This window comes from Canis lupus, chromosome 1 (assembly GCF_003254725.2).
Source record: "Canis lupus dingo isolate Sandy chromosome 1, ASM325472v2, whole genome shotgun sequence".
NCBI lineage: Eukaryota > Metazoa > Chordata > Mammalia > Carnivora > Canidae > Canis > Canis lupus.
In genome coordinates, this window is record NC_064243.1 from 101,016,533 (window position 1) to 101,037,662 (window position 21,130).

General features: G+C 44.0%; 1 protein-coding gene and 1 long non-coding RNA gene across 2 annotated transcripts in view; one reads left to right on the top strand and one right to left on the bottom strand.

Moving 5' to 3' along the window:
- Positions 1-144: 144 nt before the first annotated feature.
- LOC112643665 (uncharacterized) overlaps positions 145-21,130 on the bottom strand; it is a 54,341-nt gene continuing 33,355 nt past the window's right edge. Inside the window, exons 11-15 of the mRNA XM_049108476.1 lie at positions 18,912-19,082; positions 18,567-18,824; positions 16,845-16,929; positions 9,013-9,108; positions 145-1,964 (exon numbers count right to left, since the gene is read on the bottom strand). Coding sequence (XP_048964433.1) covers positions 358-1,964; positions 9,013-9,108; positions 16,845-16,929; positions 18,567-18,824; positions 18,912-19,082 — 2,217 coding nt within the window. The 3' untranslated portion in view covers positions 145-357. The remainder of the gene's footprint in view (positions 1,965-9,012; positions 9,109-16,844; positions 16,930-18,566; positions 18,825-18,911; positions 19,083-21,130) is intronic.
- On the top strand, positions 19,285-20,142 carry LOC118351488 (uncharacterized). The gene is made up of 2 exons (XR_007404219.1): positions 19,285-19,502; positions 19,619-20,142. It is a non-coding gene; the product is annotated as an uncharacterized LOC118351488 (long non-coding RNA).

A 21,130-nucleotide genomic window follows, 5' to 3' on the forward strand; every position in this document is an offset into this window, starting at 1 on the left:
TCCTTTACTGCTAAAACAAAACCCTCCTCCTGCCAAGTAAACTAGAGACTCCATGACAAAGTGCCAAAGGCTTGGCAAGGAAATCTGGGGGAAAAAAAAAGTGTTTGTTTGCCGTTCATTCTAAGTCTCCTTTCTTTATTTAAAAAAAAAAAAAAAAAAAAAAAAAAAAAAATTCCTGAGATAATACTGCAGTGTAAATTAAGGAAAAATATGTAGCTGAAGGTTTTCCTATGTGCATATATAATCACTGAGTCTCTCTCTGGATGAGTTCTCAGATGTAGAATAAGGCTCTAGACTGGGTAAATTTTCAGTATGACTCCTTAGATGACAAATGATATCTTGCAACAGAAGGGTTTCTCATAGGGAAGGAAACTGAGGAGTTTCTTTTTGGTATGAATGATCAGATTCTGAGTAAGAGGTTTCCTCAGTGGTTACATTCAAGAAATCTTTCCCCAACAGAAGGTCTTGGAGGTTGACTGACGACTGCCCACTCGTGAAGGGTCTTCCCACTTCCGTTGCACTGACAGGCTTTCTCCCAGTATGAATCCTCTGATGCTGAGTGAGGGAGGAGCTGCGACTAAAGGCTTTTCCACATGCACTGCACTCATAGGGCTTCTCTCCAGTGTGGATAATAGAGTGTCGGATGAGGTTTGTGCTCCAGCAGAAGGTTTTTCCACACTCCATGCATTCGTAGGGCTTCTCTCCACTGTGAATCCGCTGGTGCCTTGTGAGCCCTGAGCGGCGGTTGAAGGCCTTTCCACACTCCATGCACTCATAGGGCTTCTCTCCAGTGTGGATGCTAAAGTGTCGAATGAGGTCTGCACGATTGCTAAAGGCTTTCCCACACTCTTTGCACTCAAAAGGTTTTTCTCCAGTGTGGGCCCTTTTATGCAGGATGAAAGTAGAGCAGTGGGTGAAGGCCTTTCCACACTCACTGCACACATAGGGCTTCTCCCCAGTGTGAATTCTCTGATGCCTCTTGAGGTAGGACCTGTGGTTGAAGGCTTTCCCACACTCTAGGCACTCAAAGGGCTTCTCCCCAGTGTGGATGACATAGTGGTGAATGAGGGCTGCACTCTCACAGAAGGCTTTCCCACACTCACTGCACTCATAGGGCTTCTCCCCAGTGTGAGTCTGCTGATGCCACATGAGGTATGATCTGTGTTTAAATACCTTGCCACACTCAAAGCATTCATAAGGATTCTCACCACTGTGGATTATGTAGTGACGAATGAAACCTGGCCTATCTCGGAAAGCTTTTCCACATTCTTTGCACACAAAGGGTTTTTCTCCAGTGTGGCTCCTGTTATGCAAGACAAAAGTGGAGCGATGGGTGAAGGCCTTTCCACATTCATTGCACTTATAAGGCTTCTCTCCACTGTGAATCCGCTGGTGTTGTGTAAGGTGTGACTTACGGTTGAAGGCCTTCCCACACTCCATACACTTATAGGGCTTCTCCCCTGTGTGGACCATGTGGTGTTGAAGGAGATAAGTGCTTTTACTAAATGTTTTCCCACACTCGGTGCACTCATAGGGCTTCACTCCAGAATGAATCCTCTCATGTCGAGCAAGGAGGCGTTTCTTGTTAAAAACTTTCTCACATTCATTGCATTTAAAGATATTTTCTTCTTGAATCATGGGATCTTTATCTGATCCACATGAGTCATGGTCACGGACAGCACTTCCCAGAGGGACTGGCTCCTGTATAATCCTTGAACGCACATTATTAGCTGTTCCTATGTTGCCATGTTCAGAGTTTGATTTCCCAGGGAGTTTCTCCTGGGGGTTTATCTCTGATCTCCAGTGTCCTTCTTGCATTTCCAATGATCCATCCTGATCCTTAGTTCGGCCCACCTGGGAATCCCCTGGGACTCTTTGTGTTAGTTGTTCCTGGAGGGCGACTCCCTCAGACAGGGCTGGCTCATTAGTGGTAAATTCTGTGATCTTGGGTTTTCCTTTGTCACCTGAAAGAAATCCAATACATAAAAAGGTCTGTCTGTAATGCCAACGTAGAATAAAAATGAGCACTTCAGTGAAATGAAGAGGGGGAAAAAGATGAAAATAGTATCTCTGTGTCTTGCTACCTCTAAATCCCAGGTAATAGTATCTTTCTTTCCTGGTCCTAGAACTGCTGACACCATGAAAGGGGAACCGGGAGAGTGATTGGGTTAGAGGACAAAGACATAGTCAATTCCAGACTGGATATTTATGCAAATAGGTAACTCATTAGGCTCCCAGAAAGTTCACACTTAAAAGATGACTCAGGGCAATGCTTGACCACATGTAATTAGAAGGTTGGTACTTTCAGCTATAAGATAGCAAGTAGGCTTCTGGAAAGAGATGGGGGAGGGGCAGGAGTCATGTAGGAAAGCATTCAATCAATTGTGCTTATATAATGACAGTCAATAAAACTTTGGATACTCAAGGCAGGTAAAAATCTTAGGTTACCAATACTTTCTGCATGTATTGTTATACATCAATGACAGAAGGGTAACTAGTTCCCGAGGATAAGGTAGCTAATGTATGCAATCCCTCCAAAAACTGTTTCTAAAAAATACCTGATGCAGACTTACTGGACATGACTTTACAACAACCATGCTAAAGAAGCTCAGAGAGCTAAAGTAAGATATGGAGAAGGTCAAGAAGACTATGTATAAACAAAGTGGAAATATCAACAAAAGCCAGAAACCTAAAAACAAACCAAAATGAAAAGTGTAATAACTGAAATGAAAAATTCATTACGAGGATTCAAAGAAAGATTTTAGTAGGATGAAGAAAGAATCAGAATACTTAAATATAGGAAATGGAAATTACATCCAAAGAACAGAAAAAAAAATATGTAAGAAATAGAACATATCCTAATGGGCCTGTAATACAGCACTAAAGGAACCAATATACTACTCATTGTGGGATTATCAAAAAGAGAAATGGTCAAAAAAAGTATTTGAATAAATGGCTGAAAATGTCCCCAATTAGATAAAAGACATCAATATAAACATCCAAAAAGATCAGCACGTTCCAAGAAAGATGGAATAAAATAGATTCACACCAATAAAAAACTTACAATCAAACTTTTGAAAGCCAAACATAAACAGAGTATCTTAACAGCAAGTTTGAGGCAACTCAAGAAATTCTCAGTAAGATTATCAGCAGAATTCTCATATGAAACTTGGGAGCCAAAAGACAGGGTCAGTATATTCAAGGGTAAAAGAAAAAAAAAATGTCAACCAAGAATCTTTTAAGAGTGAGGGGGAAATTAAGACAGTACCATATGTAAAACAGGAGGAATTCTGTTATCACTAGAACTGCCCTGCAAAAAATTCTCAAGGAAATCCTGCAGGGTGAGCTGAAAGACACTACACAGTAATTCAAAGGCATATAAAAAAATAAAGACCACAATAAAAGTAAATGCACAATTATAAAAATTTTAACTGCTTTATAATTCTACTTTGTTTTTTTATGTGACTTAGGAGACTAAAAAAATATACTAATCTAAAAGCAAGTGTTATTTTAAGTGCAGGTTATAACTCCACATGTTGTTTGCTACATAATTTGAAAGACTAATGCACTTAAAATAGTTACTAGTATAAGTTGAAGGGCACACAATACACATAGATATACTCATGCAACATGAACAACTCAGGAGGTGAGAACAGGAATGTAAAGGAGAATTTTTTTATGTGTTGAAGGTAGGCTAGTATAAAATCAAATTAGTGTTATAAACTTAAGATGCTAAATGTAATCCCCATGGTAACAACAAAAAAATAGCTATAGAATATACACAAAAGGAAATGAGAAGAATTAAACATTTCACTACAAAAAATCAGCTAAGCAGCACCTGAGTGGCTCAATGGTTTACACATTTGCCTTTGGCTCAGGTCATGATCCCGGGTCCTGGGACTGAACCCCTCGATGGGCTTCCTGCTCAGTGAGGAATTTGTTCCTCCCTTTCCCTCTACCTCTCCCCCTCTCTCATGCGTGCTCTCTCTGAAAAAAATAAAATATTTTTAAAAAGGTCAGCTAAACACAAAACAGGAAGAAATGAGAAACAAATCTATAATGTATATAGAAAGCAAATATCAAAATGATAGAAGTCTCCCCCCATCAGAAATTACTTTAAATGTAAATGGATTAAACTCTCAAATTGAAAAACAGAGACTGGGACACCTGGGTGGCTCAGCAGCTGAGTGTCTGCCTTTAGCTTAGGGCATGATCCTGGGATTGAGTCCCACATTGGGCTTCCTGCATGGAGCCTGCTTCTCCCTCTGCCTATGTCTCTGCCTCTCTCTATGTGTCTCTCATGAATAAATAAATAAAAATCGGGATCCCTGGGTGGCGCAGCGGTTTGGCGCCTGCCTTTGGCCCAGGGCGCGTTCCTGGAGACCCGGGATCGAATCCCACGTCGGGCTCCCGGTGCATGGAGCCTGCTTCTCCCTCTCCCTGTGTCTCTGCCTCTCTCTCTCTCACTGTGTGCCTATCATAAATAAATTTAAAAAATAATAATAATAATAAAATAAATAAATAAATAAATAAAAATCTTTTAAAAATAATAAATAAAATAAAATAAAATAAAATAAAATAAAATAAAATAAAATAAAATAAAATAAAAAACAGAGACTGGCATAATTGATAAATTACATGATCCAACCATATGCATCTAACAAGACACTTACTATAGATCCAAAGGCACAAATAGATTAAAAGTGAAAGAAAGGAAAAAAGATATTCCATGTAAATACTAACCAAAAGAGAGCAGGGGTGGCTTTGTTAATATCAAACAAAATAGACTTTAAGTCAGAAAAGATTACAAAAAGCAATGAAGAATACTGTATTTTAATAAAAGGTGTAATACATCAAAAAATTATAACAATTGTCAACATGTACTTAAGGACTGACTATCAAAATACATGAAGCAAAGAGTGACACAATGAAGGAAGAAAAACACAATCCTAAGGTAATAGGAAACTCCAATACCCCATTCTCAATAATGGATAGCACAACCAGACAAAATATAAGTAATGAAGTAGAAGACTTAACATAATAAATCAACCAGACATAACAGACATATACATAATATTCTACCCAACAACAACAGCATTTAAATTCTTCTCAAGGAGGGGGACACCAGGGTGGCTCAGTGGTTGAGCGTTTGCCTTTGGCTCAGGGCATGATGACAGGTCGGGGGATCAAGTCCTGCAGCAGGTTCCCTGCAAGAAGCCTGCTTCTCCCTCTGCCTATGTCTGTGTACTCTCTGTGTCTCTCATGAATAAATAAAGTCTTAAAAAACAAAACAAAACAAAACTGGAGCCTTGAATAAATCTACTAAAAAAGGGACACCTGGGTGGCTCAGTGGTTTAGAGCCTGCTTTTGGTCCAGGGCATGACCCTGGAGTCCCGGGATCGAGTCCCACATTGGGCTCCCTGCATGGAGTCTGCTTCTCCCTCTGCCTATGTCTCTGCCTTTCTCTCTCTCTCTCTCTCTCTCTCTCTGTCTCTCATGAATAAATGAATAAAATGTTCAAAAAAAACAAAACAAAACTTAGACAATGAAAACTATAAATCATTGCTAAAAGAAATTAAAGATGTAAATAAATGTAAACATATACCATGCTCTTGGACTGGAAGTCTTCATACTGCTAAAATATTGATACTGCACAATGATCCACAGATTCAATGCAATCCCTATCAAAATCCCAAAGGCACTTTCTGCAGAAATAGAAAAATCCACAGTAACATCCATATGGTATCAGAATGGATCCTGAGTAGCTGAAACATCTTGAGAAAGAAGAACAAACCTAGATGACTCAAAATTCCTGATTTCAAAACTTCCTACAAAACTCCAGGAATCAAAAAACAAAACAAAGCTACAGAAATCAAAATAGTGTGGTACTGGCGTAAAGAAATATAGACCAAGGGAATATAATCAAGAACCCAGTAATGAACTCTAACATATATCATCAAATCATTTTTGACAAGGCTGCCAAGGCCACGTAACAGAGAAAAAGACAGTGTTTGAAAGAAATAGTGCTGGGGAAAACTAGATATCTACATGTCAAAGAATTAAACTGAACACTTATCTAACATCATATAAAAAAATGAACTCAGGGACATCTGGGTGGCTCAGCAGTTGGGTCTGCCTTTGGATCAGGGCATGATCCTGGGTTCCTGGGATCAAGTCCCGCATTGGGCTCCCTGCATGGAGCTTGCTTCTCCCTCTGCCTATGTCTCTGTATCTCTCTCTCTGTGTGTCTCTATTGAATAAATAAGTAAAATCTTCAAAAAAAAAAAAAAAGAACTCAAATGGATCAAAGACTTAATTAAATGTAAGACTTCTAAAATATAAAATCCTTAGATAACATAGAGCAAAACCTCTATGTCACTGGATTGGACTATGACTTCTGAGATATGACACCAAAGGCATAAGCAACAAAAGAAAAAATAAATTTTAGTCATAACAATTAAAAAACTGTGCATCAAGTTATTATCAACAGAGCAAGGCAACAACCCAAAGAATAGGACATTTCTGCAAATCATATTTCTAATAAAGGATTAATATTCAGAATATATAGAGAACTAAAACTCAACAATAAAAAATCAAATACAGTCCTGAAAAAAAAAATCAAATACAAAAATGGGAAAAGACTTGAATAGACTTTTCACCAAAGACGACATACAAATCATCAATAAGCACAAGATGTTCAATACCACTATTACTATCACTTATCATTAGAGAAATGTAAATCAAAACTACAAAGAGGTATCCTCTCACATCCATTAGGATGGCTATCAAAAAATCAGAAAATAACAAATACTTGAGGATGTAGAGCAGTGGGAACTCTTGTACACTGCTGGTGGGAATGTAAAAAGATATAGTCTCTGTTGTAAACAATATGGCAGTTCCTCAAAAAGTTAAAAATTATGAGATGATCCAGCAATTTCATTTCTTGTTATATGCCCAAAAGAATTGAAATCAGGTTCTCAAATATATTTGTACACCCATCTTCACAGTGGTATTATTCACAACAGGAAAAACATGTGAACAATCAAAGTATCCATTGAAGGATGAATGGATACTTGGTATGTGTGGTATGTGGAATATTATGGAGCCTTAGAAAGGAAGGAAAATGTTGACATATGCTACACTATGGATAAAACCTGAGGACATTATGCTAAGTGAAATAAAGCCAGTTATAAAAAACACATAAATACTGCATCATTCCACTAATATGAAGTTCTTAGAGTAGTCAAAATCATAGAGAAAGTAAAATTGTGGTCATGAGGGTCTAGGGCAGGGAGATTGGGGGGGTTACTGAATAGTGGATATTGAGTTTCAATTTTACAGAATGAAGTGCCTTGGAGGTATATGGTGGTGATAGTTGCATGGCATTATGAACATATTTAATATCACTCAACTATACTTCAAATGGATAAAATGATGTTTTATGCTATGAATATTTTACCATGAAAAAAATAACACAGGGAATATACAAAGAATCCTTACGAATCAAAAGCTATGAGTTAATAGAAAGATAGGTACTAACAGGAAATGACATTTCTTTTTTATAAGATTTTATTTATTTATTCATGAGAGACAGAGAGAGAGAGGCAGAGACACAGGAGGCAGAGGAAGAAGCAGGCTTCATGATGGGAGCCCGATGCAGGACCCGATCCTGGGACCCCAGGATGACGCCCTGGACGGAAGGCAGGCAGGGCAGGAAACCGCTGAGCCATCAAGGGATCCCCATAAAATGACATGTCAAAGGAAAAATTACAGACTGACCAATAACCATATGATCAGGTACGAAAGCTTCTCAGCAATGAAGGAAAAGCAAATCAAGACCACATGAGATACAGTTTTGGGTTCATTTGATTGTCAATGATTCAGAATGCTTAGAGTAGCAAGTATTGGGCAAAGTTATAGGTCGAAGGAACTTCCACGCTTTCCGGTGAAAGTGTAAATAGGTACATGTCCTTTAGAACACAATGGCAATTATCTAGTAAACTTGAAGGCTTACATAGCTTATAACCCAACAATTTTACTCCAAGAAACATCAAAGACACTATATTGTGTGCAAGATGACCCATACAAGACTGCTCCTGACAACATCATGTATGAGGGTAAAAAATGTGAATAACTGAATACACACAAAGTGGATGAATACAATGTGAGACAGGAACTTTCTTATTGATTTTTCTTTGAGGGTAAGGTATCTCAGCATATTTTTACATTGAGAGGAGAAAGGATGAAGTTACACTACAAGAAATAAGAGTATGAATGAAGAAAACATTTTCCTGAAAAGGTGTGCTCTAGACTCTGGTTAAGGGACTGGCCAGGGCCAGGAGCAAGACCCCTCCCGCTAGATAGAAGGGGAAGCTGCAGACACGAGAGCCCGAATGAGGGTGGTGGGGTGGAGGATCAAGCAATAGAGGTGGCGGACTGTGCTTTCAACATAAAGACCTGCTGACACCTTAGGGGTCATATACGGAGACATCCACGACTGGGTCAGCATCTGGGACAAAGTCTGAGCACCCGGGCTAGCTCATGCAGGACACGGAGCTGACTAGAGGCACCAAGCAGATGCAGAGACAGGTTATGAGACTAGCAGCATCTCCCAGAGAGAAGATGGGAGCGTGGGTCGAGTATGGGGATGGCTCTGATGGAGGTAGTGCAACTGATGCATTCAGGAGATGTACAGGATGTGAAACGGACAGGATCTGGGGAATGGCTGGATGAGGGACTGAGGGAGGTGGAGGTGTAAGGAATTCTCTGAGGCTGTATCCAGCCTCTAACCTGCTTGAGTGGCAGGACCATTCACTGAAACTTGGAAGGTGGAAGGAACAACCAACATTATGGTCCCTTAGTGGGCACACTGACTCTGGGTTAAAGGGCTCCATGGCTTCCAAACCACCAAAGAGGCCAGAACAGGAAGCTTCCCCAGGGGACCAGGGCTGGTGGTCTCCTCCCAGTCTCCAGCCTGCAGGGTCTCCCATCTGCCCACATCTTGGCTCCTACCTGGATAGGTGCTTTGACACAGGTCCTTCTTCACCATCCATAGCTCCTGCCCGTGCTTCAGCTGGTAGAGCAGCTCAGGTCTAGGAACAGGACACCCTGTTCACAGACAAAGAAAGACGACACTAGGATTTTTGTGAAAAAGAAATAAAACCTCTCAATCTAGTCTGGGATTTCAGAATGTGGATATGACCCGGGAATGAAGCTACCCCCATCCACACAAACAAAATACTAACCTATCACCTGGAAACAGGCACAAAGTCCAGTGTTGGGATTCAAAGACTTTAGACAGTAGTGCTGGCTGTGTAGACAGCACCTATTCCCTCTGACTGCCAGCACACAGAATCCCAGGGAATATGACCCCCTCCCCTCCCAGAAAATATTTTCTAATTAACCCAGGTAAGTGAGTCTCAAACCATGTGTGCGTCAACATCTCCTGCGATGTCGGGTTCATGTCCAACTGAAAGGAAATTTCTGGTGAGGCCTGGATATCGGTAGATTTTAAAACCTCCCCAGATGATTCTGGCGTTAAAGGAAGGTTGACAAACCAGTCTCTACCAACCTGCAAGTGGCATAACTCAATCACCAACAGTTAGAGGTGTGCAACTTTAGAAAGCTTTATTCCAGGATGGCTGAGTAAGGGGATCTGCTGCTCCTGTAGTCTGTCAGCATCCCAGGACTTTTGTGAGGGAACCTGCCTATAAGATCTAGAACACAGAGAGGAAGTAAAGAAACCCACAGCTGGGTTATCACCCACCATTGTGAGATAATAAATTTCCTTCAGGATGAAGACTGAGCTGCTCTGTCACATGTAGCCAAACACAGATGCAGGGGAAGACGACACAGCACTCTGTAAGGAGTCAAGGGTAGAGGCACCAGGACCCACAGAAGGCTGCTCTGGAAGATCCTGAACCACAGCCCAAGATTATCAGTTGTCACTGAGCAAATCTCGCTCACATCTGCTACCCACTCAGGACAGGGTCTGGTGATAAGGCAGTGGAAAGGGAGTAAGCTCTCCCTTCAGCCATCAGGAGTCATGCTCCCTGTGATATAAGGGACCTACTGCCAACAGAGTATGGGGCACCCGCCTCAGACACCATGGCACAACAGGCTTAAATTGCTTCGAGGACAAATCTCCCATTCGTCACTTACCTAACTGTTGTAGTCTGACTCTCAATCCAGCAAGGAATAAAAGACCCCATTCGTGGAGACCCGGGGTTCAATATAAAATGGAGGGAAAAACGTTATGGAATATCTTGTTCCTGCTCCCTCTTAAGATACCTCAGGATGTTTCCAGGCTTTACAACCCCTGGCCAATGAGTTTGGGGACTCCTGACTGCTGCTGCCCACTGGCATGTCACGCGTCTCCTCCTTAAAACCAAACTGACACAATCAGGATACTGATGCCACCACCACCGCTGCCCTAGAGGTAAGCTCCAGCCCCTGGGACTGCCAGAAGCTTATCAGGTAAATATCCAAAGAAAAGAAAAATGACCAGAGACAAGAGAGGTGACAAAAACAATTATGCTGTAGACCAGGGCCCATCTCAGGGAGGCTGCTGCCCAGAGGCCCCAGGACCTCCCCCACTCCTCTCACCAGCAGGAGACAAAGTCAGTATGGGGCTTCAGGAAGCTAAAGCCCCAAGAGAAAAAGGAGGGGGGTCTACTTTAGAACTTATGTACCAAAGAAATACCGGGTCTAGAAAATATAATACTCATTCTAAACTATTTAATGACTTAAAAATAGTAATAAAAACAAACTCCTAGAAAGAGAGGAAAAAATAAAAGAGAACTAAGTAAGACATAGAACTAAAACACTGTCTATAAAAACATGAGAGACTCCTCTAACTCTGGGAAACGAACAAGGGGTAGTGGAAGGGGACATGGGCGGGGGGGATGGGGTGACTGGGTGATGGGCACTGAGGGGGGCACTTGACGGGATGAGCACTGAGTGCTATACTGTATGTTGGCAAATCTAACTCCAATAAAAAAATATACAAAAAATAAATAAAATAAAACGCTGTCTATAATTTGACCCAATGGGAAATGCAAAATTTATATATTAAAAACATATATGATAAATTACATATAATAACTATGTACAGCATAACAAAACTTATATTCCAAAAAAAATTGTATCACCAAAACAAAACACGGCACTGACAGACTTTTCTGACTCCACAATACAGGTTCTGAATTAACTTCAGAATTTGCTAAATTGTACCAACTGACAAAACTTCATAAATTTAATCAAAACTGGGGCTCAAATCATAGTTATACCTGGAGATTCCGCTAAATTTAAATATTGCTCTGCCCAAACTGAAAAAGTAGCTAAATACAGGGGAAAAATAGGTATGTCTCACTCTAACTATAGACTCACCTATACTTCCACTACTCAGAGTACCACTGTCCTAAAATACCCCACTTTGGGCAAGGATGCTCTGACACAATTAAGTAAATTTTTGGTGCTTAATTGGACTCGGTACAATGGGACCCACAAAAAGCAGTTAAGATAGTGAAAGGCCCAATGGAAGCTGGAAAAGAGACTCCAGAGAGTAACACTTCACATAAAAGCTAATCAAAAAAGGAATGACTGCCACACTACTTCTCCGTTTGACAGCCTAGTTGTGTCTGTTATTAACCCCGGGGCCAATAAAAGCACTTCACAGTGGGTTCCAACAATCTTAACAGGGTGGCCCATCCAGGAGGGCTCCTGCTGCACTGAGTGTGCCTGCCCCTAGGTGTCATTACTATGTGCTCACACATGGAGAAAGGGCCTGTAGGGAGGTAATTAACGTTAAATGAGGTCACGGGGATGTGGCCCCAATCTGGTAGGACTGGTGACCTTAAAAGCCAGAGGAAAGGCCATGTGAGGACACAGCACAAAGGTGGCAGCCAGGAAGAGATCATCATCTGTCTGCCAGCACCTTGGGTCTGAGACTTCCAGTCTCCAGAATGACGTGAAAATAAAGCTGTTGTTTAAGCAGCCAGAGCTGGTTCACACAATCCACACACCCAATACCCCATATGAATAAATCAATAACATTATCCAGTCAACAACCCGGTGATTGTTCTGGGCTTACAGATCTGGCTGACCCTGTTCTGTTCAGCACCTGTTTGGACAACTTCTCAGCCAGCCAGCCTCTACCCCGAAGGTGAACACTTCTTCCCCAGGCTGCCCTGTGAGCGTGGCTCCACAGCTCTGCCGCTGCACATGATCTCTGCAGACAAGATCTTCACTGCACCTACCTTCCTCCAGTAGCACAGCTATGACGGCACATCGATGACAACCGTGTCTGAGGAAATTCATTCCACACATTCATTACGGACACACAAATCCAACATCTCTAATACTAATATTAGAGATAGTTTAGTTTCAGCTAATACTACACTTAGTATTATTTGGGGGCTCGTTTATAAAGTTTATCTCACTGGTACTGTTAGTTACAAATCAGTCCACCTTAAATGGGGTTCTTGCCAACAAAGACTAAGGTCTACTCAAAATATTGTTAACAGCACGAGCTCAGCACAGCTACTGAGGACTCTGTAAGACAGAACGGAACCCAATCTGGGCCCTCTGGCAGAACTCCACTTGTAGGAGGTGGCAGCTTCTCCCATCCTCTGTCCCTTGCCAGATGCTTTGGTGTTGGAGAGGGCCAGCCCTCCTCCAGGCCCTTTGGCTACCTGGAAAGCCCTCTGAGTTTAACAGAGAGAACAGTTACAGGAGTTCATGAACCAGAAGAAGGATGCCACTATCCATCACACATGATAGAGACCAATGGAATGCTGCTGCTTTCTATCTCTTAGCCAGAATGTTCTAAATAAAAAATGGATCTAAGAAACATTACTGGGCCAAACTTCGGGGGGGCGGGGTATCTTAGCACTGATGAACAAATGGTCCCATCTCCAAATTCATTATAAACTGTTGAGCCACTGCCTAAAAATGGTCTCCTTTGGGGTAAAGAACTCTTAAGACTCTCTTGTCTCACAGACACCCCAAACAAAAATCAAAACCACACATCTCTACACATAAAAGGGCCACAATACAAGGCACTTGTATTCCTTACTCCCTTCAGAGTTGCAGACAATACTGTAAGACACACACATTTCACTTCTCGAATTATGCAAGGCTAGGCTCTGGGAAGAGATATTCCACAGAACTTTCATGCCCCAAACATGCCTCCAAAACCTGGTTTAAGTAAAAGACATAAGGGTTGCTTCAAATAACTCCTTTCCAAATCCCAATATGACAAACCCCTAAATGGGTCTCTCTCTTGCCTTAATAAGAAGCCTCTTGGCCAACTCACACCTCACATTAACACACTGTTTCAACCAAACATGGCAAAAGCTGAGGACCCCATCAACTTGCAATGGATACCATGGTCACACAACCAGACAACATGGTCCCACACTGGCAACTCATGGTGAAGACAACTCCACCCCCTCTGGCTAAAACTTGCAACCCCAGCAGATGTCCATGGACGGCCTCTCCTAAGACGAAATTAGACACAGGACCTTTTTGCTTTCTTGCATTAGGAATTCTATTTTGTTCCTGAGGTGACTTTTAAAAAACTCCTGAGGAGGAGGGGCCAGGGAAAGCAATCATGTGATTAGAACGCTAGAAAATCTGTTCTATCGCTTAACCTCTGTGGAGGCAAGAAGGGCTGGAGAAGGAGTTCAATCATCAATGGCCAATGAGTTCATCAGTCAGGCCCATGTAAGGAGCTTTAACAAGAAGCCCCAAGTAAAGTGCTTCAGTGGGTTGCCAGATTGGTTAACGCATCAAGATGGCAGAAGAGTGACAAGCCAAGAGGCCATGGAAACTCAGTGTGCTGTTCTACATACCTTGTCCTTTGCATCTCTTGCATTTAGCCGTTTCTGAATTTAATCCTTTAAATAAACAGGGAATATGCTTTTTTTTTTTTAAAGATTTTACTTATTTATTCATGAGAGGCACACACAGAGAGAGAAAGAGAGGCAGAGACACAGGCAGAGGGAGAAGCAGACTCCCTGCAGGGAGCCCGATGCGGAACTCGATCCCCAGACCGAGGATCATGTCCTGAGCTGAAGGCAGATGCTCAACCGCTGAGCCACTCAGGCGTCCCAGTAACAGATAATACTGAAGTGCTTTCTTGAGTTTTGTGAGCCACCCTAGCAAATTATCAACCCTGAGGAAGGGGTCATATCTCTGATTTACAGCCAGTTGATCAGGACAGGTGACAACCTGGCATCTGAAGTGGATTGTGCGGGGGTGTCTGTGGGGGTGCTGTCCTAGGAGACTGAGCCCCCAACCTGTGGGATCTGTGCTAACTCCAGGTAGTTACGTCACAACTCATGGTGTGGAAAACAAGATTTTGATATCAAGAACTGTTGCCGAGTAGAGGAAAAATATTTTTTTCTTATACATACAACTACCACACATACACAGGCATGTATGTACAGGTGTGCTCAAGCGTGTGCGTGTGTACACACACAAAATATGTACGTACGCTAAAGACATACATACAAATATGTAAAACGTACACTAGCATTAATCTCCCTGTATTGCCTGTCCCTAAGTCATCTCTACAAATTAAAATCTTAGAAGTGCAAACTCATACAGGTGGGATACTGTGGGAATTTAAATGAGTAGAGCACCAATAAGCCCAAACAGTCCTGCTTAGTCAGTGCTCAGGGTATCTCAGCTGTGCTGATGATTATGAACTGCTTTCTAACATGACCCATATTTAATTTTTCTTATTTTCTTCAAAGAAGAAATCTTGCATCAGTCCAGTAAATGGGAAACGTTGAGTCACTTCCTTTGGTAGCAGGTCACCACGAAAACTCGGCAATGGAATACAAATGTTAAGCCCCAGTGAGCGCATACTGCCCATTCAGGGCTGCAAACTCAAGGCTACTCTGTTTTAAAGGGAAAAGTACCAACCATTGGAGGGAAGGAGGAGTGAAGAAGGTTCAGCACTAAAACCAGACTTGTCATCAAAAACAATCAGAAGGCAGGAAACGATTATGTCAGGGTGTCCCTCAATGCCAGTTGATGAAGTGTTCCTACCTCTCTGAAACAAGTTTCTCAACCTGGCGTAACTATTCGGGTTACATGGGCATGATTACTTCGGTCAAGATAATGCTTTGCTAGGAAAGCAGGGAGGAAACTGTCCTGAGCATTTTAAGGATGTCTGGCAGCATTCCAGGTCTCCTCCCACTAGGTGCCTGGCACACCTCTGTCCCACCTGTGACAACACTGCCCCAGTGTCCCTGGGGGATGACATCATCCCTGGATGACAACCAGGGGCACAGAGAGTTATAATCGGGATGATGAGAGAAAGTGAGAGGGATCGGGGAGGGGCCTCTACGAGATCTGGTGGTCAGGACACAGCTGGCGAGGTGTTCATTTTACACAGAAGGGGCAACCTTGTGAGTGGCTGAAATGCCCAAGAACACCAACCAGGCAGACACAACAGCAAGCAGAGGCCAGAGGCTGGTCCGTGTGTGGGGAAATCACTAGACACCCAGCATGGCCAGGGCAGAGTGAGCCCAGGGAAAACACTGAAGGTGAGTGATGAGGTCAGCAGAAGACAGAGGGGCCTCTTTATTCTTAAACATTTTGTTACGAAATACTAACCTATCCAACTTTCCTAATCTTGCTCTTTCTCTTCTCACTGACAGACGTAATTCTATTTCTCCCAAAATAGGCAGGTCTCATCCTAAGCTCTGGAATTACAGCCCTCCTTTCCCTCCAACTGAAGGGCCTTGTGGTGATTATCTTCAAGCAGAGAAGCATCTAAGCTGGTGTTTCTCAACTATGGCACTCTGGATTCTGCAGCGGGGACAATTCTTCAGTGAGGGGGCTGTCTTGTCCATCCAAGGATATGTGTGGCACCTTTGGACTCTAACCACTAGATGCCAATACCACCTACACTCCAGGCAGGACAACCCAAAGTGGCTGCAAACATTGCCAAATGTGTCCTGGGGGCAAAACTGCCAAGTGCTGGGAAGCAGTACTCTACCTTCTCTCTTGCAGTGGCAGAGGACCTTGGCCCTGGAAACAAGTGACAATGACGAAGGCACACGAACACAAAGAAGCACCATAACCGAGATCATGTTGTTTAGAATAATACCTGTTGGCACTGAAGGCAAAGGCCTTCTGGAGGCCTGCCTGACTCACTCTCTTCTAGGAGAATATCCCATCACTCACAGCCCTGCTAAGGACACTTGAGCCAATCAGGCTCACACAGTCAGCTCCCTCTCTGGAATGTGAAATAAGAACCTCAGACGGAGGCCAGTGTGTACCAAGCACTGGGGTGGGAGGTCCTGACAAGTACCGGCTCGGGCGGCCATCCCTGTCTCAAGGACACCCCACACAGCCCAGCAGCAGACAGAGAAAGAGAACATAAACATGCAAAGATGCAGAAACGAGGAATCTGGGGGCCAGTCCTGGCACAACCTGATGAGGCAGAAAAAACCTTTCTGTGTACAGTACTGTGAGCAGAGAGAGCCAGAGAGAGAAGCCAGGACAAGAGACCAGAAGCCAGGACCTAATCATGGTGGTTCCTAGTTCCTCTATCAGCCCCTCAGAGGGCCCAGCTGGAATCCTGGCTTTGGCTTCTGCCAACAGCCCCCTTTCCTCCCATTACTTTCTAGGAGCCAAAGAAGAACCATTTCTTGCCCAAAGAGACACAGGAGAGCAGGCACAAAGAGATAAGTCTAGAAAATGACTGAAGCTGCAGGCAGGAGGCAGGGGAAGGCTCCAGAGGCCTTCTTGACCAGCCAGGCCTGGAGCCACAGGGTGCTCTGACAAGGAGGTGGCAGGACCCCCATGGAGGAGTCGGGAGGACTTACCCAGAGACACCAGGAGTCCACAGTTTTCCAGCATCACCTCCTGGTACAGGGTCCTCTGGGCCGGGTCCAGCTGCCCCCACTCCTCCTGGGTAAATATCACGGCCACATCATCAAAGGTCACAGATACCTGGAAAGTCAAACAGAGGTAGCAGCATTGGCCTGGGGGCTGTTGGCTGGGATCACAGCTCCTCTCTACATCCCTGGTAAAGATGCAGAGTGATCAAGGCTCGAATCACCGAGTACCTCCTGAGGGCCAAACTCTGTGCAGGGCTCAAGGGGGAGGTGGGCAATGCTCTGGATGTAATATAGGAACGTATGGGAGGAGCCTCCTCCCTGGGAGCCACTGGAAGGCCACACAACACAATGGAAATGACGCGAGGACTGGGAGATGCAGACAGCAAGGGCTCTAGGACATCAGAGGAGTGAGTGAATAATGATAGTAACGGTATCAGTAACAACAGCAGTACCTGAGCCTCAGTGGTCCTGCTAGCTGCCTGCCCCATGCTGAGGGTTTCACATCCTGGTTACAGGGACCACAAGTGCTCAGTTCTTAAGTTATCTTAGGTTTCCACTAGTGTTGCCTTCTGATTTAAAAAAACTTCATATATGTTTTGTTTTGTTAGTTGTACCTCCTCATTATATTCTACAGTTTTCCAATGTGAAATGTCCAGCACATGGAGGACCACATCCCCACATGTGATTAGACCCAGGGTAAGTATAAGTAAACTCAGCTACTCCACTGTTAGATGGGAGCCCCAGTACCATAGATGTGTAATCTAAATGCTCCAAGACTCTGGCTCATGGTGTTTCATATTCACTTTCTTGCTTTGTCCTAATAGTGTTCTAGAATTTTATTTCAATTTAACCCCTGGAAATTCCTGATGAACTGGTTCTTATATAGGAACCCTGCAATATTACTCAGTTCTGGTGCTCGATAAATTCCCATTGCCAGGCACATTTTGGGCAGACAGATAAACAGAAAAGTCAAGGAGGGCCTCCATTTGACTACCTGGTGGTATATGTGTAAATTATGAGAACTCTGACATGCACTCACCAAGCATCATAGATGAAGGGATAGGGATGCAGATACGGGTTTTTGTGGTCGGTCTTAAGTGGACAATGGGAGGAAAAATAGGGAGGGTCAGTTATTCACCAAATCCTGCCATCTTGGGCCATCACTCCTACGGAGTCCCTTTTAGCTTCCAGGACTGTGAGTAACGCTAGTAATCTGGCTTCCGGGAAGAGGGTCAGAGCGGACTGGTTTTCTGGGTCGCTTACCGTCGATAAGGGATTAGCTTCTCTGGGTCAGAGTTCTACTTTATATGCGGCCTGCCAACTGTCCTCCTATACGTTCAATATCTCCTGTTCTGAGGCTGGAGATCGAGTAAGTGACAAGCCTGCTCCACCCGTCTTAACGCGAACACACCTCGAAGAGAAGTCGAGGGCCTCTCTCGACCTCCAGCCTGCCCAGGAGCCGCCCCCCGTTCCCGTCCCGCAGCAGAGACGGAGAAGCGCCCAGAGCATCCTCCACTCACCTGCGCAGGGTCCATCCAGGCCGCCGCCATCATGGGACCCCGTACCCCGTGCAGGACCGGGGCGGGGGGGTGGGGGGGGCGGCCACAGAGGCGGGTCCAGCGGGCTCGACCGACCGCCACTCCTCCCCTGCCCCGGGAGGAGTGGCCTCGGCTGATTTTCGCACCCTCCGGTCACCACGAGGCTCACCGGTCCTTCACAGGCGCGGAGGTGAGTCGTAGCCTCCTTTCCGCTCTTCTTCAAAGAGCCTTCCTGGAAGTGGCCACAGAACAGCAATCCCCCTCCCCACAGCTGGCGTGGACGGAACCGTCGCACACAAATGACGTACGCCACCGGAAGCCCGGAAGCCCCGCCCCCACCAAGAGGGACGCCCGGCGCACAGCCTTCTGGGCAATGTAGTTTTTGTTCTACAAAGGAGCAGAAGATTTTGTTCCAGGGCCTGTCTTCCTAAACCTCAAAGAATTATCAGAAAAAATGAAAATAAAATAAAAATAAAAATAAAAGAATTATCAGGCCCAGAGCTCGCTGTCAGACCCATCTCTTCACAGCGAACACAACTCGCGAGTACTGAGAAAGGGCGAGGCAGTCCCTTGCCTGTCCGGGGAAGTCGAGGCTCAGGAGGCGGGTCAAGGCATTTGCCGGGTCCTTTAACCAGGCCCTAGCTTGGCTTCTGACTTCCCCGTGCGCCTCACGAGGACGGATGCTCTAGTGGCAGGGTGACCGCAAGGACCAGGACGGGGAAGCCCCTGCACCTTGGCGCATGCGCATCGCCCAACCCCTCTGGGGCATCCTCTGTCAGGGCACCAGCGTCTTGTGCTGCAGGGCTTCCTCTTGGGGAGTAGGCAACCGAGGACTGGAGGATCCATGTGTGAACCCGGAGGTGGGAAGGCCGAGCGTAAGCAAGGCTGGGGGCGGTCAGGACTCCTGTGTGTAGCAGGGGCAGTTGTGAGTGTCTGTTTGACGTGGGCACTTACTTGGACCTGTGTCTGAGTGCTGGCAGAAGGGTCGTGCGTGGATATGGAGATTGGGGAACTATTGGCGTGTACTGCAACCTCAGGTCTCCACCAGAGAGAATAGATGGAGGAAGGAATGGACACGGTGAACCCTGAACCCACCCGGCATTAGGTAGTTGCAGACAAGAAATCAACAAAGTCATGTTAGGAATCCTAAAAATCCTTTCAGAATTATATTGGTAAAGTCTTAAAAGTCACCATCAGTGACTTCTTTTGCTTTCTTCTCAGGACTATGAAAGTAAGAGAATGAAATACCACTTCTGGGCAGGGTCTGAGGAAGGGGCAGCAGGCGGTGTGTCCGGCTGAAACGATGGCAAGAAAAAGCCTCTGAAGTAGGCAAGAAGCAGGCCAAGGAAATGGACGAGGAAAATAAGGCATTCAAGCAGAAACAGAGGGGCGGAAGAAACTGGAAGAGCTAAAAGCAATGGCTGCAGAGAAAAGGCCCTCTGGCCACAGGTGGAATTAAGAAATCTGGCAGAAAAAAAAAAAAAAAAAGAAATCTGGCAGAAATCTCCTTGTGCCCAAGGCATTGGTGATCCTTAATTCCATTTCTGTTTAAACATCTGGATTCCTTGTCATAGCATCTGTTCCCACTTATGGCTGGAATGAAGTGTTGTCTTACATTCTGTTGTACAATTAAGAATAAACTTTTCTAAAAAAAAATAATAAAGTGATCATCATTAAAAAATCTCACTTCTAGGGCAGCCCAGGTGGTTCAGCGGTTGAGCATCTGCTTTCAGCCCAGGGCGTGATCCTGGAGACCTGGGATCGACTGGCACATCAGGCTCTCTGCATGGAGCCTGCTTCTCCCTCTGCCCCTCTCTCTCTCCTGTCTCTCAATAATAAATAAATAAAATCTTTTTTTTTAAGACTATTTATTCATGAGAGACAGAGAAAGAGAGAGGCAGAGACACAGGCAGACGGAGAAGCAGGCTCCATGCAGGGAGCCCGATGTGGGACTCGATCCCAGGTCTTCAGGATCATGCCCTGGGCGGAAGGCAAGCGCTAAACCACTGAGCCACCCAGGCTGCCCAATAAATAAAATCTTAAAAAAAAAAAAAATCTCACTTCTAATGAGTTGAGAATACATATGGTTATGAAAATGGAAACAATATACAGAAAATGTGGAGATGTAATTTTATGGAGTATTCCTCAACCATGAGAAAGAATGAAATTTTACCATTTGTAATGACATGAATAGAAATAGAGTGTATTATCTGAAGCAAAATAAGTAGAGAAAGAAATATGATTTCACTCATATGTGGAATTTAAGAACCAAAACAAGTGATCTTAGGGGGGGAAAAAAAGAGGAAAATGAAGAAACACTCTTAACTATAGAGAACAAACTGACGGTTGCCAGAGGAGAGGTGGGTGGGGAATGGGTTAAGTAGGTGATGAGGCTGAAGGAGTGCACTTGTGATGAGCACCAGGTGATGTATGGAAGTATTCAATCACTGTTGTACACCTGAAACTAATATTACTCTGTATGTTAGCTGGAATTTAAAAAAAAGACAATTTTAAAAGTAGAAAAAAGCATAGTGACTGAATCAAGGATTGGGATGGAGTTAATTTCCTAGAAGACGCTTTTTATAAAAGGAGGTCGTGGAGAAATGTGACTTAATCAGAAATGTGACAAGGAACAGTGTGATCCATCATTGGCCATAGTAATTTGACCAAATTGAAAAAGACTTTTTTCAGATGTGGCTGACACGGTTTAATTGAATGGTTTGAGGAAAGGAT